Here is a 15,522-nt window from a genome sequence, read left to right on the forward strand (position 1 = left end):
ACCTTTTTAGGGAAGCAATAAACTGTACTGGGTATTAAATTAGCATTTTAGAAGTAGAACATTGCACAACATTTTGAAGACTGTCCTTCAACAGCTTTTTAATGTGTTTTTGTTCCATAAGTAAAATAGTGTCTGTCTCATGCATTTGAGAGCACATTCTGCTTCACCTGCAAGTTAAAATAGAGCCAGTTTAATTCTGATGAGCTACAGCATTCAGACACTGTCACTTTAAAGGGGGGGGGAAAAAAGAAACAACTTCATTTTTCCTCTAATAAACTGAATGTTTAATGATCTCCTGATTATCATGAGATATTTTAAAGACAAGTGATTTTTATCCAAAACATCCCTTATGTTTCTTTACCCTGCGTCTGCAAATTTGCTTGATTAATTTTGAGAACATCTGCATATAATTCCGTATGCTCAACAGTGGTGAGATCACACTGCTTTTCAAGTAACACCTACAAATCTCACTTCCCAGACAGACTCCGATTTTTGTCTAATTGGAATGCCAAATGTACAAAGGTGCCACCGAAGAGTGTGTAATTATGTAATTTTCTCTTGATCTTTCAGAGTCTTCCTGCGAGCAATTAATCAGTATGCAGATATGCTAAACAAAAAATTTCTTGATCAAGCCAACTTTGAGTTGCAGGTAAGAAAAAAATTATCAAAATACCAAACAGTGTCTCGGGATGTAATATTAATATTGTAATAAACTTCTGTCCCAAACCTAGAACTGATAAAGTTGGAAAAGACCTCTGTGATCCCCAAGTTTAGCTGCCAGCCCATCCCCACCATTCCCAATGTCCATGTCCCCATGTGCCACATCAACATGATTTTGTTGTCTGTGTGTATGTGACTGTAAACCCTGGCATCCCAGTTAGCCCCATTCAGTCGTTCTGTCCTCAGCACTTACACTCCATTGTCATGTCGTTCTCCTCTTAAAACAGCACCAAGTTTTATCCATGAGCACCGTACTGAACTCCTCATTTCCATCTGGATGTGCAAAAAGGGGTGTCTTTCCCTTTCCAGAGAGGTCATGGAATCACAGAATGGCCTGGGTTGCAAAGGACCACAATGCTCATCCAGTTCCAACCCCCTGCTATGTGCAGGTCACCAACCAGCAGCCCAGGCTGCCCAGAGCCACATCCAGCCTGGCCTTGAATGCCTGCAGGGATGGGGCATCCACAGCCTCCTTGGGCAACCTGTTCCAGTGCCTCACCACCCTCTGGCTGAAAAACTTCCTCCTAATATCTAACCTAAACCTCCCGTGTCTCAGTTTAAAACCATTCCCCCTTGTCCTATCATTATCAACTCATGTGAAGAGCCATTAACAGGTGCTTTAGTAGAGCTATTGACTCGAATGTGGGGCCTGAGTGTGGATCCTTTTCTATCTTTTCCCCACATTTATGTGTTCATATTTTATTTGACTTGAATAACTAAATGCAATCAATTGGGATTTGTAGATGGGAAATGTTTCATGGAAAGATGAACACAGCGAGGGGATGTACTAAATACATCAAGAAACAATGTCTGTGTAGTGTCTGTTATTTTCACCTTTAAATATTTATGTGAATAACTTCAATTCTTCTAAGGTGTTTTGTAGATGTGCAGAAAAACATTTCAGAGAATTAATGGTACCTATTCTTGTCATTCTGGGTCCTTTCAGCTTTGGAACAACTACTTCCACCTCGCCGTAGCTTTTCTCACACAAGAGTCTTTGCAACTGGAGAATTTTTCAAGTGCTAAGAGAGCAAAAATACTTAACAAGTAAGTCCTATTCGTCATCTAAATTGTGGACAAGAACTTGAGGTCTGTTAACATAATTTTAGTTTAATTTCTTAGCTGAATCTATTCAAATTGAGACGCAATCATGGTATAATGAAAGGTTGGTTTTTAAAAACATGAATCAAGTCTTGCGTGTGTTTCTACCCTTGAATCAAGATCTAAATTACATGATTCATTACTGATGAAGACAGTATTTTATACTGCAGGGTATTCATGAAGTCAAGACTTCTCAGAAGTATTAACATATTACAAAGCTGCATTTTTAAATCACTTCAGCTTTGTGACCGTTCTCATTCTGTGGGCACTCTTTATTGCTTAATCCCTGACAGCCTTTTAGGGTGAATTTTCCCAACTGCAGCCCATGTTATCCCTAAGGACTGGCTTTGTAGAGCCATAGCAGTGTTGCTGCCCTGCTTATAGAAGGAGTTGCATTGCCTACCTCTGACCGGGCAGCTCGAGCTGTGTGATTTCACTTCAGAATCCCACAGCAAATGAAAGGAAAAACACTGCAGCATGAATATTTTCATGTGTGCATTTTTCCCAAATTTCTTTGGACTTCCAGTGCAGAGGACCCTATCCTTGACTGAGCGCTGAAAAAGCTGGTTGAACATTTTGAGACTGTATGTGCAGGTTCACTTTCGGTGCTGTGGTATCTGTAAAGAACTCCTGCAAAAGCAGTTTGTTTCCATATTCAATCGGGTTTCCACAGTTAATGCACAAAACTGCAGTTTCAGAGCTCTGAGTCCCTGAGCAAGCCTCTTCTATGTGTGATATATATTCTATAGAGAGAGAGATAGGGTGTATTTTGCATTACTGAATTGAAGCCTCTTTTTGTGTTACTGTGATGTGAGATACCGCAGTGAGAATGGGGAGAGTTTCACACTGCTGCAGTGTGATGCGATTGTAAGGGTTTGGCTGGAAGTGGCAGCACCATGTGGGCTGCATTCTTTGACCAGAAAGCAGAGGGCTCTCTATTATTATTTTTTTCCTTTTTCTTTTCTTTTTTCCCCCCAGCAGCTGAGTTTTGCCCTTCAAACTCATCCACTCCATCCTGAGTTTGGAGGTGTGTCCTTTGGAAGGTGTGATTTACCACAGTGTTAAAACAGAGTTTTTCAGCACTGTGTGATCTACCATATATGGCTCTGGGCAGCCTGGTCTGGTGGTTGACAACCATGCACACAGAGCATGGGGGGTTGAAACTGGATGGGCATCGTGGTCCTTTTCAACCCAGGCCATTCTGTGATTCTATACGTACATGTGACTCGTGGGGCTGCTGTGATGAAACAGGAATATTTAAAAGTTTGGTGGAAAAGTGATCTCAGAGCTTGGGGTTTTGCAGTTGTGATACAAATACCACAAGTAGCATGAAAGCCACTGACTTGCACAGAGAAATCGAGGTGCTTTTGTTCAGCGACATAAATCCCATTTCGTTAGAGCTGGAATGCATGAGCCATGCTTTTGCACAAGATGAGATCAGTGGTACAAACTCTTTAATTAATAAGTGCAAAGGACACTGACAAACGTCAAAGTGCTGCAGTCCCAACCAGAGGGATTGAGCTCGGCAGCTCTGGGTCCCAATTCTCTTCCCTTCTCTGAGCAAAACTGGGGTGCACCCACCCAATGGGGCTCTTATTGTGCTCCTGATCTGAGCAAAAACCAATACCAGAGAGCTGGTGGGACTGGAAATGCCCCAAAAATACATCTGGAGACTGATTTTCCTCTTTGTGAGAATAAGATCCTCGGATGGAAATGTGCTGAAGTGATTCTGATATTAAGTGGGGCAGCATATTTCACTGACGAAATCTGAGAAATCAACAGACGTTGCTCACTACTGAGATAAGTAAACAGACTAAGACATTTGAAGTGGATACTTAATGAAGTTTGCTAAACTGTAAATCTCTGTTTATAATGATTTTGCAAGTTGTTATTTTCAGTTTAATCGTGTTTGGGGGACGAAAACCAAGACAGTAAATTCTTCAGATGCAATAAGTGGTTGAAAGCACTAACTTTTATTGCTGTGAGGAAACAACTATCAGTTCTATGCCAAAGGGATATAAATAATCACTTCATTCAATTTCACTCGCCCTCTTTTTTAAGTACATATTTCAATGTGTTAAATATTCAATAATTAAAATTTAATTATTGTAATTTGCAGTTTTTACTAAATGTTGGATTGAAACATTAGGTAATTACAGACTGAATGATAAAGAGAAATATCATTAATCCTTATTAATGACAGGGTATCTCACTGTTATACCACAAAAACCCCACAAGTTGCCAGACACAACCGTTCTGCTCATCCTGTGGTTTAATTAATGGCCTTCAGTAAATAATCTGTGTAGCAAGTAGGTTGTTGGAGCTCCTTACATAGGCTTGGAGGATGGTTATGGTGCTGGTCTGGTAATGCATGATGACAGTAGGCTTTTTTGTGTTCGTTAAGCTTTCCTGGCATCAACACTGTGATGGAGGGCATGTAGGACAGGTGGCACCAGAGCTGAACAGGAGACATTGGGCCACCAGGCAAAGGAGCATCCGTCTGTGTGCTGCTTCGGCCCAGCACCACACATCCCCATGATGTGCAACACAAAAGCTCTTCCTGTATGATTTCACACAGGATGTCACCCTGTGCTCCTGGTTTTATTTTCTAGGACAACGTTATGCTAAGAGTGTGTGTAAAAATAAAACAGAGCCTTAGGCCGTGCAGCTCTCTGCCGTGCTTCCTCCAGCCATCGCTGCTTGAGAAGTAGGAAACGCTCACAATTAATCTCTGCAAACACCCACACGTCCCAGAGGATGGTTAGGTAATCCAAAAAACAGAGCTTTGCCAAGGTGAATGTTTGGTGTTCTCCCTTTAATAAGTGGAAATTCATTCCATGAATGGAAACTGAGAGCACGGAGCACAGGGCGAGCTGCAGCCTTTGGGCTGCATCTCTTGGGGCATCATGAACAAGTCTGCCTCTCCCTTTGGCCCCAGTTGAATTCTGCAGAGATCAGTGCATGTAGGTGTATGGCAGAGCTGGGGGAGCGAGGCCATGCAGCATCGCTGATAAGGGTTACACTTGGAGGATTTCATAGAATCATCAGAGAATCACAGAATGGCCTGGGTTGAAAAGGACCTCAAAGATCAATCTAGTTTCAACCCCACCCTGCCACAGATTGACCTCTACTTTTAGATATTTTTGAACACTGGTCAGATTTTCAAACCAAATTGCTCTGCTTATTGATATGTCATGTGCGTGATCTTTTTTTTTAATCGTGTTTTTTGTTCTCTCTTTAAGATACGGGGACATGAGAAGGCAGATTGGTTTTGAAATCAGGGACATGTGGTATAATCTGGGTAAGTAGCATCAACACCTGTTGCTTAATGCTTTCAGCCAGTGTTTTTTTGAAGGAGGTTCAGATGAAACAAGGTTACTTTCTCCTGAAATAAGCACCTAGAAGCAAGTGATGTAAGAAATAAAGCCTCCTCTGCAAACTTAATTCACCATCTGGGAAGATACATAACTAGTCAGTGTTTATGTATCTTCATTTTCATTTCATGGTATTCAACCTCGTTTTAAATAGAAACAACTATAGTGAGGGCTTTTGCTCTTCAATAAATATATGGATATAAAAATATGTATACGGACACGTACACACAGATCCAGTGTACTGCAGCAAAATGAATATATCTGGGGGCTGCCAGTAGCTTTGCCTGGAAATTCAACTTGAAGTCTGATTTGCAGTCTTGTTTGGCTGTATCAGAATGACTCACAGTGATCAGCAAAGAATGGGAAGTTGGACATCCTCAGTTTGTGGGTAAATTAGGCACACCTTTCTCAACTCCAGGTACGTTCTGTGGGTATAATTTAGCTATACAGGGATTAAATTTAGTGAGCAACGGAGTATTTACTGCGAACTGAGTGTACTCATCTGCCAGATTTCATTTTCTTGAGCTTAACAGCAGAGACACTTCAGCTGTTCTGAGTTTTATCAAAAGTTCCTTAAATGATCAGAAATAAATGCATTTGCCACTTGACTTATATCTCTAGCTGAACTGTTGTTGCTGAAGCTTGAAAAAATATATAAGCATATATAAAGGAAGGGGTTACCAGGGTTCACAATTATTTGATATCACAGAAGTATCATCCACTCTGCTGGCATGATGAAAAAAAGCCTTCCAAGAGCAGTTGAATTCACTTTTTATTAGAAGCATCTTTCACAAATCTGGAGAACAGATTAAAGCATAATGCACAGCTGATGTGGGACTTGACAGGCAGGTAATGGTTGCAGCCCCATAACAGATGCTGGGTCAGCCAGCTCAGGATGCTGGCAGCCTCCATGGTGGTTATTAGCAAAATCCTTCACTGCTTTATGCTTACAGTCACATATCCATCTGTTACTTTTCCTACTTTCTCTTGCATCTTTCAGTTTTTAAACCTGGTGTACTTTTCCTGCCATTTAGTGGACTGGAAGTAGAAGTGTTTGTATGTATGCATCTGGCTGTTCTAACATGTGGCTGTTTTATTCAACCTTGAGACAGTGGAGCACATTGTGCTTTTTATGCTGTCACTGACACTGGCTGCTCTTGTGCAAGCTATTTAGCTGCCTTTGAGTTCTGCTTTTCACCATTAACAGGGAGATGCTAACCATTTCCACTGGTGTTTTGTGAACTGACTGCCATGCGTGGAGGGGGCAGTGTTTTCTTCAATCTTTGTGCTATCATGAAAGCCTTTGTATTTTTGATAGAGTTTTAGATAGAATTTTGGTTTCTTCTTTACAAACTGTTATTACTCAGGAAGGTGACTTCTGTGACCTCTTCTAGCTCTGATGTCTGTGCATTCCCTATCTGACTGGGATCATTAATTCTGAAATGTTACACATTGAGGGAGTTGGTAAATTGTTGCACTTCATAACAAAAGCTGCAGGAGAAAGGCAAATCAGAGCCAGGACCCCAATCCAACAAGGCCTTTGTACTTTTCATAATGAGAATCGTTCTTTTTCTCAACTTCTTTGTGAAACAAATAGTCAATGCTGATCATGTTTAACTTCTGGCTCTCCACCAATCTCATGTATGTCACAGCATCAATTAGGAAAGAATACTGACTTACCACTGCAGAGGAATTGATTGCAGTGCGTTTGACACTTTTATCTTAGAAGCTTCACTACATTAGTCAAATTATTAATATATATGCTTAGAAACAAAATCCCAAGCGGAAAGCTGTAATTCTTGCATAAGCTTGAGCATATAATTTTTTATGACTACCTGCCATTGTGTATAAGATTCGATAAAGACGAATAACTTTGACTTTTGATTTATGTATTGGAGTGGATAAGTCTCAAATTATCTCATAACTTTTTGTGTAGAAATTTAGCACATAATACTTGCGGAGTTAAAACTTTTCATTTGGGGACAAGACAGACCTTTAGCTGTGATGCACATTTAAAAGTATAATTTATTTTCTGAAATTAGATGGTAAAATACAAGGTTATTTTTGCCTGTGTATTCTGGTGCAGTAGTGGTTGCAGTAAAAAAAAAAAAATGAAAGAAAGAAAAGGACCATGTGTAGTAGAGTACAGCAATAGGTAACTGTGCATACACACTGTAAATAATGCAATTTAGGAGGCAAGATTTTGTTTTAAACAGGGAGCCCTGTGTGAGAGATGCAGACTGATAGATTTTCTACACAAACCCTTGCTGTAGCTGTCCTGTCTGATACCTTGCTCAATTTGATCGTGAAGGCTTTGTGTGCTGTGATGCAGTAGCAGTGAGGATGGCTTTGGGGAGTGTAGTTCCAGCGCGCAGAGCCCCTGCTGTGCTGGCTTTCTGAAAGTGCTGTGAGGTTTTTATTTTCCTGCATGCATCAGTAGCAATGCATATTAGTATCTGTAGGCTTATTTCCTTCCAAATCACAGCCTGAACTTCTTAAAATAATACATTATTTGGTGTCACTGTTTAGTTAGAACTGAGGATGAAAATCGTGGAAACGCAAAGAAGGCTGTCTTGATGTAAATGTAGGGAATCAAACAGCATGCACTTAAAAGCATTACGTAGTGCAATTCAGCATATACAAAACAGAGCTTGATGCTGGGTCACGTATACCGATTTTCAATGGTTAATGTTTTCAACCAGGGGAATGTTGAAGAAGCAACAACAAAAAAAAATCCAGATGGTAGAGTCGATCACGAAAGACAGGTCAGAATCATAGAATCACTAAGGTTGGAAAAGACCTTCGAGATCATCCAGTCTAACCATCCACCTACCACCATTTCCCACTAAATCATGTCCCTCAGTACATCATCTACATGTTCCTTGAACATTTCCAGTGTTGGTGACTCCTGGGCAGCCCATTCCAGTGTCTGACCACTCTTGTAGAAGAATTTTTTTCCTGATATCCAACCTGAATCTCTCCTTGAGCAACTTGAAGCCATTCCCTCTCATCCTATCTCTAGTTACTTGGGAGCATAGGCCAACCCCCAGCTCACTGTAACCTCCATGCAGGCAATTGTAGAGAGTGATAAAGTCATCCCTGAGCATCCTCCACTCTAAATAATCCCATCTCCCTCAGCCACTGCTAAGCCTTGTGCTCCAGACCCCTCACCAGAAAGCATTGCTTTTATTGAACCAGCTAGTGGAAGGTAGAAGAGTGAAGGTCCTGCTGTCATGCAGTGGGCTGGTTGCCAGCCCAGCGCTCCTGATACCAAGAATGGACTGGGCAAAGATGTTCATGTTGTTGGAGGGAAGGCCAGGGTTAAAAACAGACCTGAACTTTGAGCGTTATATAAAAAGGAGTCATTACAAATAACACTCTGAATTTGCTATGTGTGTGCACAGCTGACCCAAGTCAGAGGTGAGGTTGCTGACAAATTGTTCAGTGGCCCAAAGGTAGATTAGAAGCTGGGAAATGAAAATCACGCAGATAAAGGAAGCACTTGCATATTGGCTCACTGGAGTGAAGCTCAGTGCTGTTGGGTGAGCAGTCTACATAGAGGATGTTGTGGCAAGGCAGAAACCACTGTGGAAAGTTTTTTATGTAGTCAGAAAAAAAAGTAATCCTGGTTTTGCATGCGGTTTATGAAACAGATGTGCAGTTTGTCTTTTGGAAGAGAGGCCGCAGTTTTCTTCCAGGTTTGTCGTATATTAAATCTTTGTGTGGGATCTCCTATGCTCCTGGGGGGGCGAGATAAAAGGGAGAATTCATGGCTTGGTTGTTTGTCGGAAAGTGCTGTGCGTGACATGCAGCTGCAGTGGAGGCTCTCGGGATCCAGAGGAGGACCACGGCCGTTGGTTTGTGCTCTGATGCTGCGTGCATAACACAAGATCACACCATCCAGGCTTGCAGCATGCTGTCACTGCCTGCTGTTGCGTGCCATCTATGGCCCCCACCTGTGTGGCATCGAGGGTCTGTGGGCCTGCTGCTGCCTGCCCTATATTGGCCTAGGTCTTCATGGCATGGGGGGCCCATGGGCCTGCTGCTGCCTGCCCTATTTAGGCTCAGGTCTGTGTGAGGTGGAAGGTCCCTTGGGCCTCGAGCACATCCTGTGGGTGCTTCAGCATCGGTGGTCTGCACCACCATCAGGTCTCCCTTCCTCATTGAGGTGATGTGCTCAATCATTTTGTTTTTGATGGGGAACTGTGCGTTTCACTTCAGAAGAGGAAAAGGGGGAGTCAGAGATTTAAAAAATAATAATAATAATAATAATAATCCTTTGCAAATTCTTCATTTTTCACATCTGAATTTCAGCGGATGTTCGTTACTTTTCTGAGGGAGGGTCCTTGCACACGAAGCAGTGAAAAACAACTGTGGTCCACAGAGAACCTCAGGACATTGAATGTGTGCCTGTTGAATAACCTCTGTCGTTATCATTTGTTTTCTGAAGCATCAGCTCTGACGTTTCTCAGGCATAATACAAGAAAACTGGCACCTGAGATGCTGAGTGTAATACTGCTTGTAAGGAGGGCAGGGAGGGCTGCACTGCTTGTATTGCTGTTCCTGACCAACAGCCAGCATTGGAGCATCACATGGCATAGTGATTTTGGTTGAGTATTCCTTCACCCTAATAGCATTGTTAATGCTAATGGGATTCTGAAGTTTGCCAAATCAAGTAACGTAAATTATATCTCTTAAAAAAAAAAAAATAGCAGCAGCGTGTTTTATCTTTAAAGGATTTTTTCTTGATTACATTTGCTCAGATTTATGTTACTTCTGGTCAAAAGTGAAACTGCTAATTAAATACTTTAACAGTTACTGCTATGCCAGCGTAGTGCATTGGAATCTAAATGAATTAAGATGTGTTTGTGTTGTGTACCACTGATAAGCTGCAGTGAGAAACAAGAGTGTTAAAGCAGGGGGGGCTGAGGGCTCCTGCAGGCAGCACAGCCCACCTGCAGCACTGGGGGCATAGAGGTGTTTTCAAAGCACTCTGTTGCCTGCAGCTATTAACCTCTTCTTTGTAAGAAACCACCCACTGAAACTTGAATGCCCTGCACTGTACACGGACCAGTGTGAATTTCTGTTCTTTTTTATTAGTAGCATTACAAAACCAAATGAGCTCCGTCATCTTCCAGGTTCAATGCAGTGCGTTAAGGTATTGGACTTCTAATGTCTTCTATACAGGAATCTCTGCATTTTGTGTTAGAAGAAACCTACTTCTGCTGCTCTGATTTAGGTAGTTGTCATCTGCCACAGCTGGGAGAAAACGAATGCCCAGAAGGGTTTATTTGGCTTTTACAAAGTGTTGGTTGGAATCTTTGTGTTTTCTGAACTTGCACCATTGAGTCCTGTGCCTAGAACTCCCCAGTGCCCTCACACTGCCCTGCACAGGCATCTTTCCATGGTGGAGCTGTGCAGATCATTTGCAGGATATATAATCTCCATCCACTACATTCCATCCAACAGAAGAACAGGAACTACGTGTTCTTAACAAGTCCAGTATTTATTAGGCTTTGTGTTGCTGTTCCTTTCTGCTCTGTGTGCAGAGCACGTAGCAGGGAGCACAGGGGGAGGCGTGCTTTTCTGTTGAGAAGGTAAATGTGAAATAAAGTTAGCCAGTCAGATCAACTCCTGGAGAAAGGAGGCATATTGTCAGCTTAGCTAAGATGTAGCTTCATGTCTCAGGGCTGTGTAAGCATGCACTCGTGGTGACATTTTGATAGAGTGACAGAAGGAACATTTTGTACGCTGTGGAAGATACAGAAGTCTAAATAAGTTAATGCAAGCAATGTGTCTTTTAGCTGCTTTCTCTTCTATCTGTAAAGTATATTTAAAGAAAACCCTGAAATTTAATGTCTGTGTAACTGTGGGTGATTTGTGGAAGATGCAGCAAGTTCCAGCTTGATTATTGGTTGAGCAACTCTTCATTGGTTTGGGTTTATAATATCACATAGTTAACCTCTTGAGAAATGAATTACAGTACATATTTCAGGAAAGTCTGATCTTGAGAAGTACTGTCTTGCACTTGAACTATATGACAATTTATGGTTATGGCTTTTAAAACAATTATCTCCTACCAAGTCAGTGGCCATTCATTAGCTCTGAAATGCTTTTTTTTTTTTTCTTTTTAAAGGTCAGCATAAAATCAAGTTCATCCCAGAAATGGTGGGACCTATCTTGGAAATGACACTTATCCCCGAGACGGAGCTTCGAAAAGCTACAATCCCCATCTTCTTTGATATGATGCAGTGTGAATTTCATTCCACCAGAAGCTTCCAGATGGTAAGCAGTAAGCAACAACTATTTGAAGGCATAAGACGAATTTAGCTGTTTGTTTGTCAAAAACATATGAATTTTTTGTTGCTTTGTTATTTATTTTGGAAGAAAAATGTAATTATGGATTTGTTTATTTTCTGCAACTCTGAATGGCTATAGAATTTTAATCTGAAGGTTTTAAATTCTCACTGAAGGCAAAATTTGCATGAGGTAAATGAAACCTTTCTTTATGATACAGCAGGAGAGCAAAGACAGATGTCTTAAATTTTCACTGTGACTTAGGAAAGGAGTTTGCTTCTGAGTTGAGTTGGACATGAAGAGAAGCCTGATAATGTGACAAAAGAAACTATGATGTGTACAAATTCATCATCTCTAGTATCTTGCAGTTTTGATTCTATTAACCATATTTTTATTGTTGTTTTGAAAAGAGGCTAACCAGCCAGTGGCAGCATATCTTCCTGCTAGATAGTTAATGCAACATCCAAACTTCAAGTGGAGTATTTTTTATCCTATTCTCATTTCACGTGCTGAAGGAAGCCCTTGAATAAGCACAGACTGATAGCTGAAGCTTTTGAGAGACAAGGATGATGAAGGGGGTTTCTTGAGATTCTTCATTTTGCCTTCTTTCCCTTGAAACTTGAACTTATAGATTGAGTGTAAAACTAGTTAAGCCACATAGTTTTGTAACATAAACCAGTATAGCTACTTTACACAGTGAAATTTCTGTCCATTCAGGATATGACTTTGAAAACTTTGCAATACAGTTTGACATGTCATTTTTTTTTTTCCCCCTTCTTACCATTTTTCTTTCTTGGATGGGAAGTCTTATCTTTTTCTGTATTTTTTAGTGAGCTGTTATTCATAACCATCTCTTAATCTGTAGCTAAAATAAATGAATGCCTGCATGAAGAGATTTAAACATGGGGAAATTGCATCAGCTTTATTACTTTGATTTGTTTTGCGTTGGATGCTGTATGGAAAGGTTGTGAACTGTATTTTGGATCCATCCAATTACTGCATAATCATTCTTTCTTATGTTTGACTCCAGTGATACTGTAAAGATTGAAATGCTCGCTGGGATGCCATTTAAACTGTTTCCTGTCAGACGCTCTCTTTGTTACTTGTCGTTTTTTATTTGTACAATTACATGGATCATGAATAATCTGAGGGTAACTTTATAGCTAAATTTATGGCCCTGTGTTTTCTTGATGGAAGAAAACCAGCTCTGTGTGGAATATTTAGGTGATTTTAAGAAATGAGCATCTTAAATGTTTCTCACAATTGTTTTTGCCTTTTGAGAAGAAAAATGTCTGGTGCTAAAGTCGGATATGTCCTGGATTGTAGATAGTCAACATGTAATTCTTGTGCCAGTACTGCTGCTTTCTTTATGGATGTAACATTGATGTGACAGGTACAGCAGTACTAAACCTTTTTTTATTGCATTTGGAGTGAACCCTTATGTCAAACGATATAATCAATCTATCCATTTATAATTTTGCAGATAATGTAGTTATATGCGTGCTGGGGCTGTGAGATGGGTGTTTGGGGCACGAAGATCACCAGCAATTTCCTTAGTCCTCAGGGATGCACCCTGTCAGCTCTCACAGACTTGCATACATCCAGTTTCTGCAGACAGTCATCCCTGGTGCGCTGTCCCTGGGTCACCGCTTACTTCCTCATTGCTTCTCCAAGGACAGGGGAGCTGACCTTATCTGTGAGGCAGAGAAGGCATTTGGTCCTTCAGTCTTTTCATTAGGTGTAACTTGTCAGCCCCGTTCAGCATCAGACCTTGTCTGACGTCTCTGAGCCATCTGCATGCAGCCAGCAGAGGATGTGTTCAAAAGGCCATATAAACCCCCTAAGAGTTGTCTGCCTGCTAAGAGATTTCCTGTAGCATCCCGTTACAGACCCTGGTAAGGCTTAGTGCTAAAGGTTTGGAACTGTGAGCATCACAGGCCAGTGTCAATCCAAGTTGGCTGCGGCCATATGGAGGTTGAGGTACGACTGGAGCTGGTCCAGAGAACCAAACAAATGCAATTCCCCTCAGCTTCCCAAACTTTGACTGTTTCATCTGTCTTTCAGACAGTAACTTGTCTGAAAGTGTTTGATGTCTTCTAAATGATAGAAATAGATATAAAACTGAAATATTACCAGTACCTAGGCAGGTTTTCATACTTAATCTGCCAATGTAACATACAGCATTTTGGTATGTATGTGCAACTACCAGTTATTCCTGTCTAGTCTTGCTTTTAAGGAGAAGTTCAAAACCGAATGGTTGGCTGCTGTTAAACTAATCTGCCAGAAATCCAATTATCTAACCTTATTAGTCACATCAGCAAGGGTTTAAATTGGCTGCACTTCTCCAGCAGATGTGCAAACCTCATGATGTGTGTGGGAGGAATTTGCAGAACTTCTATGATGCTGTGATGGCTTGTGTTTTGAACAGACAGCTTTCCCCATGGCTGTTTTAATTTCTGTATGAATTGGTAAAACCAGTAACAGGCAGAATGGGGATTTTGCTCTTCCACTATATATAGCCCTGAGAAGAAGCAGAAGATAAATTCCCTTAAATTAAAGGCTGACTGAATTAAAAGCTGGAGTTACCCATCTTTGTCCTCTCCTTTTTATGGTGCTTTGAAGCATTATATAGGCTTCAAAGTAGCCTGTACCTCAAAGCATGAATCTGATACTAAAGTCTGTGTGAGACTGAAGCTTCCCTGTAGAAGAAAATGCCTCCTTCTCCACTCTGCTATTTCCCCTTTGCTTGTTTTACTGGTAAGCCCTTCAGATCAAAGGGAATATGTCAGAGCCCCAGAAGCCATGAAAGAATGTTGCTTTGATTGTTCAAGGCCTGGTCAGGTGAGCGTGATGGATCCCGTGGTGACAGCAGGAGAGGAGGTTTGTCATGAAACAGTCATTCCACTGAAATGTGGGATTTGAAGCATTAAAAGCCCCAACCTCTTACTTTGGCAGCCTGTTCCTTCCATCTGTCACTTCCTCTAGTTCCATTTCTTGTGAACGTTCCGCTTTGTTTGCCTACCCAAAACTTTAACTTGCCTTTTATAAACCCGTTGTGGCTGATTTAATTCTGCTTATTTTGAGCTCAGCCAGTTCATAGAGAGGTGCAAGTGTAGGATGTGGTACAAAGCATGCCATGGAGAAAGCAGGAGGCAGAAGGAGATGCTTGTCTTTGGCAAAGGGAGGCATTTGGTAGGTTCTCCCTATCCCTTAGCACTGCATCACAATATGATTACTTTTCATTGTTCTGATGCATATAAATTAGTAGAAGTAATCATTATCAAAGATAACTAATTTATAAGGTAAGGGTTAAGTCAGAAGCCCTTCTCTAGTCTTTGTTCTCCAACATTATGACACATCTCATCAAATAACGAAGAAGGAACAGCCCTCACCTCCAAAATAACCCCCCCTCACACTCTGCAGTAGTGAACATGCAGAAGTTACAAGTCCCATATGTCTAGTTTTCAGGCTGAGCAGCATTGTTAAGGAGGATTGTCAAAGTGTCCAGTGGTGTTAGCATCAGAGTTATAAGCATGCAAGATACAGCTTGTGTTCTTATGCTCTAAGAATAAGGAGCTGTGTAAAAGTAATGGTCTGAGGAAAGAGCCCCAAAACCAGAACAACACATCTGTTCCATTTTATACAAATTGGAAAGCCACTTAGCATAATAGAGCCATTGCCAAAAAGATAGAAAAATGATAGAGAAATGCATAATGAATGAATGCATAATGCAAAATCATATAGAAATGCATAATCAATGAATGCATAATACAGATGATTGCTAAAATAAAACTATGGCTGCATCTAAAGTACCTCGAGCTAATGTTCTGTTGTGAAGAGAATTAAATGAGGGAAGATGGGAAGAAATGAGGGGAAAACCCTTTTAATTCATTTCCAGCATTTAACAATAAATCCTAGTGTCATCGAGGCAGCGATACCAGCATTTTAATTTGCTCTGTAATTTCTTCTTGGTTATCAATGAGTTTCATATTGATATAATTCTTCTTAGTTAGCTGTTTACTTGAGTATC

General features: G+C 40.9%; 1 protein-coding gene across 3 annotated transcripts in view; it reads left to right on the top strand.

Annotated features, from left to right (window-relative positions):
* Positions 1–15,522, top strand: part of DOCK1 (dedicator of cytokinesis 1) — a 272,132-nt gene that overhangs the window by 191,028 nt on the left and 65,582 nt on the right. For all 3 annotated transcript variants that reach the window (XM_031597310.2, XM_031597311.2, XM_090145652.1), the window contains exons 30-33: positions 571–649; positions 1,667–1,767; positions 5,064–5,122; positions 11,332–11,480. In XM_031597310.2, coding sequence (XP_031453170.2) covers positions 571–649; positions 1,667–1,767; positions 5,064–5,122; positions 11,332–11,480 — 388 coding nt within the window. The remainder of the gene's footprint in view (positions 1–570; positions 650–1,666; positions 1,768–5,063; positions 5,123–11,331; positions 11,481–15,522) is intronic.

The sequence above is a fragment of the Phasianus colchicus genome, chromosome 8 (genome assembly GCF_987193195.1).
Source record: "Phasianus colchicus chromosome 8, bPhaCol1.hap1.1, whole genome shotgun sequence".
NCBI lineage: Eukaryota > Metazoa > Chordata > Aves > Galliformes > Phasianidae > Phasianus > Phasianus colchicus.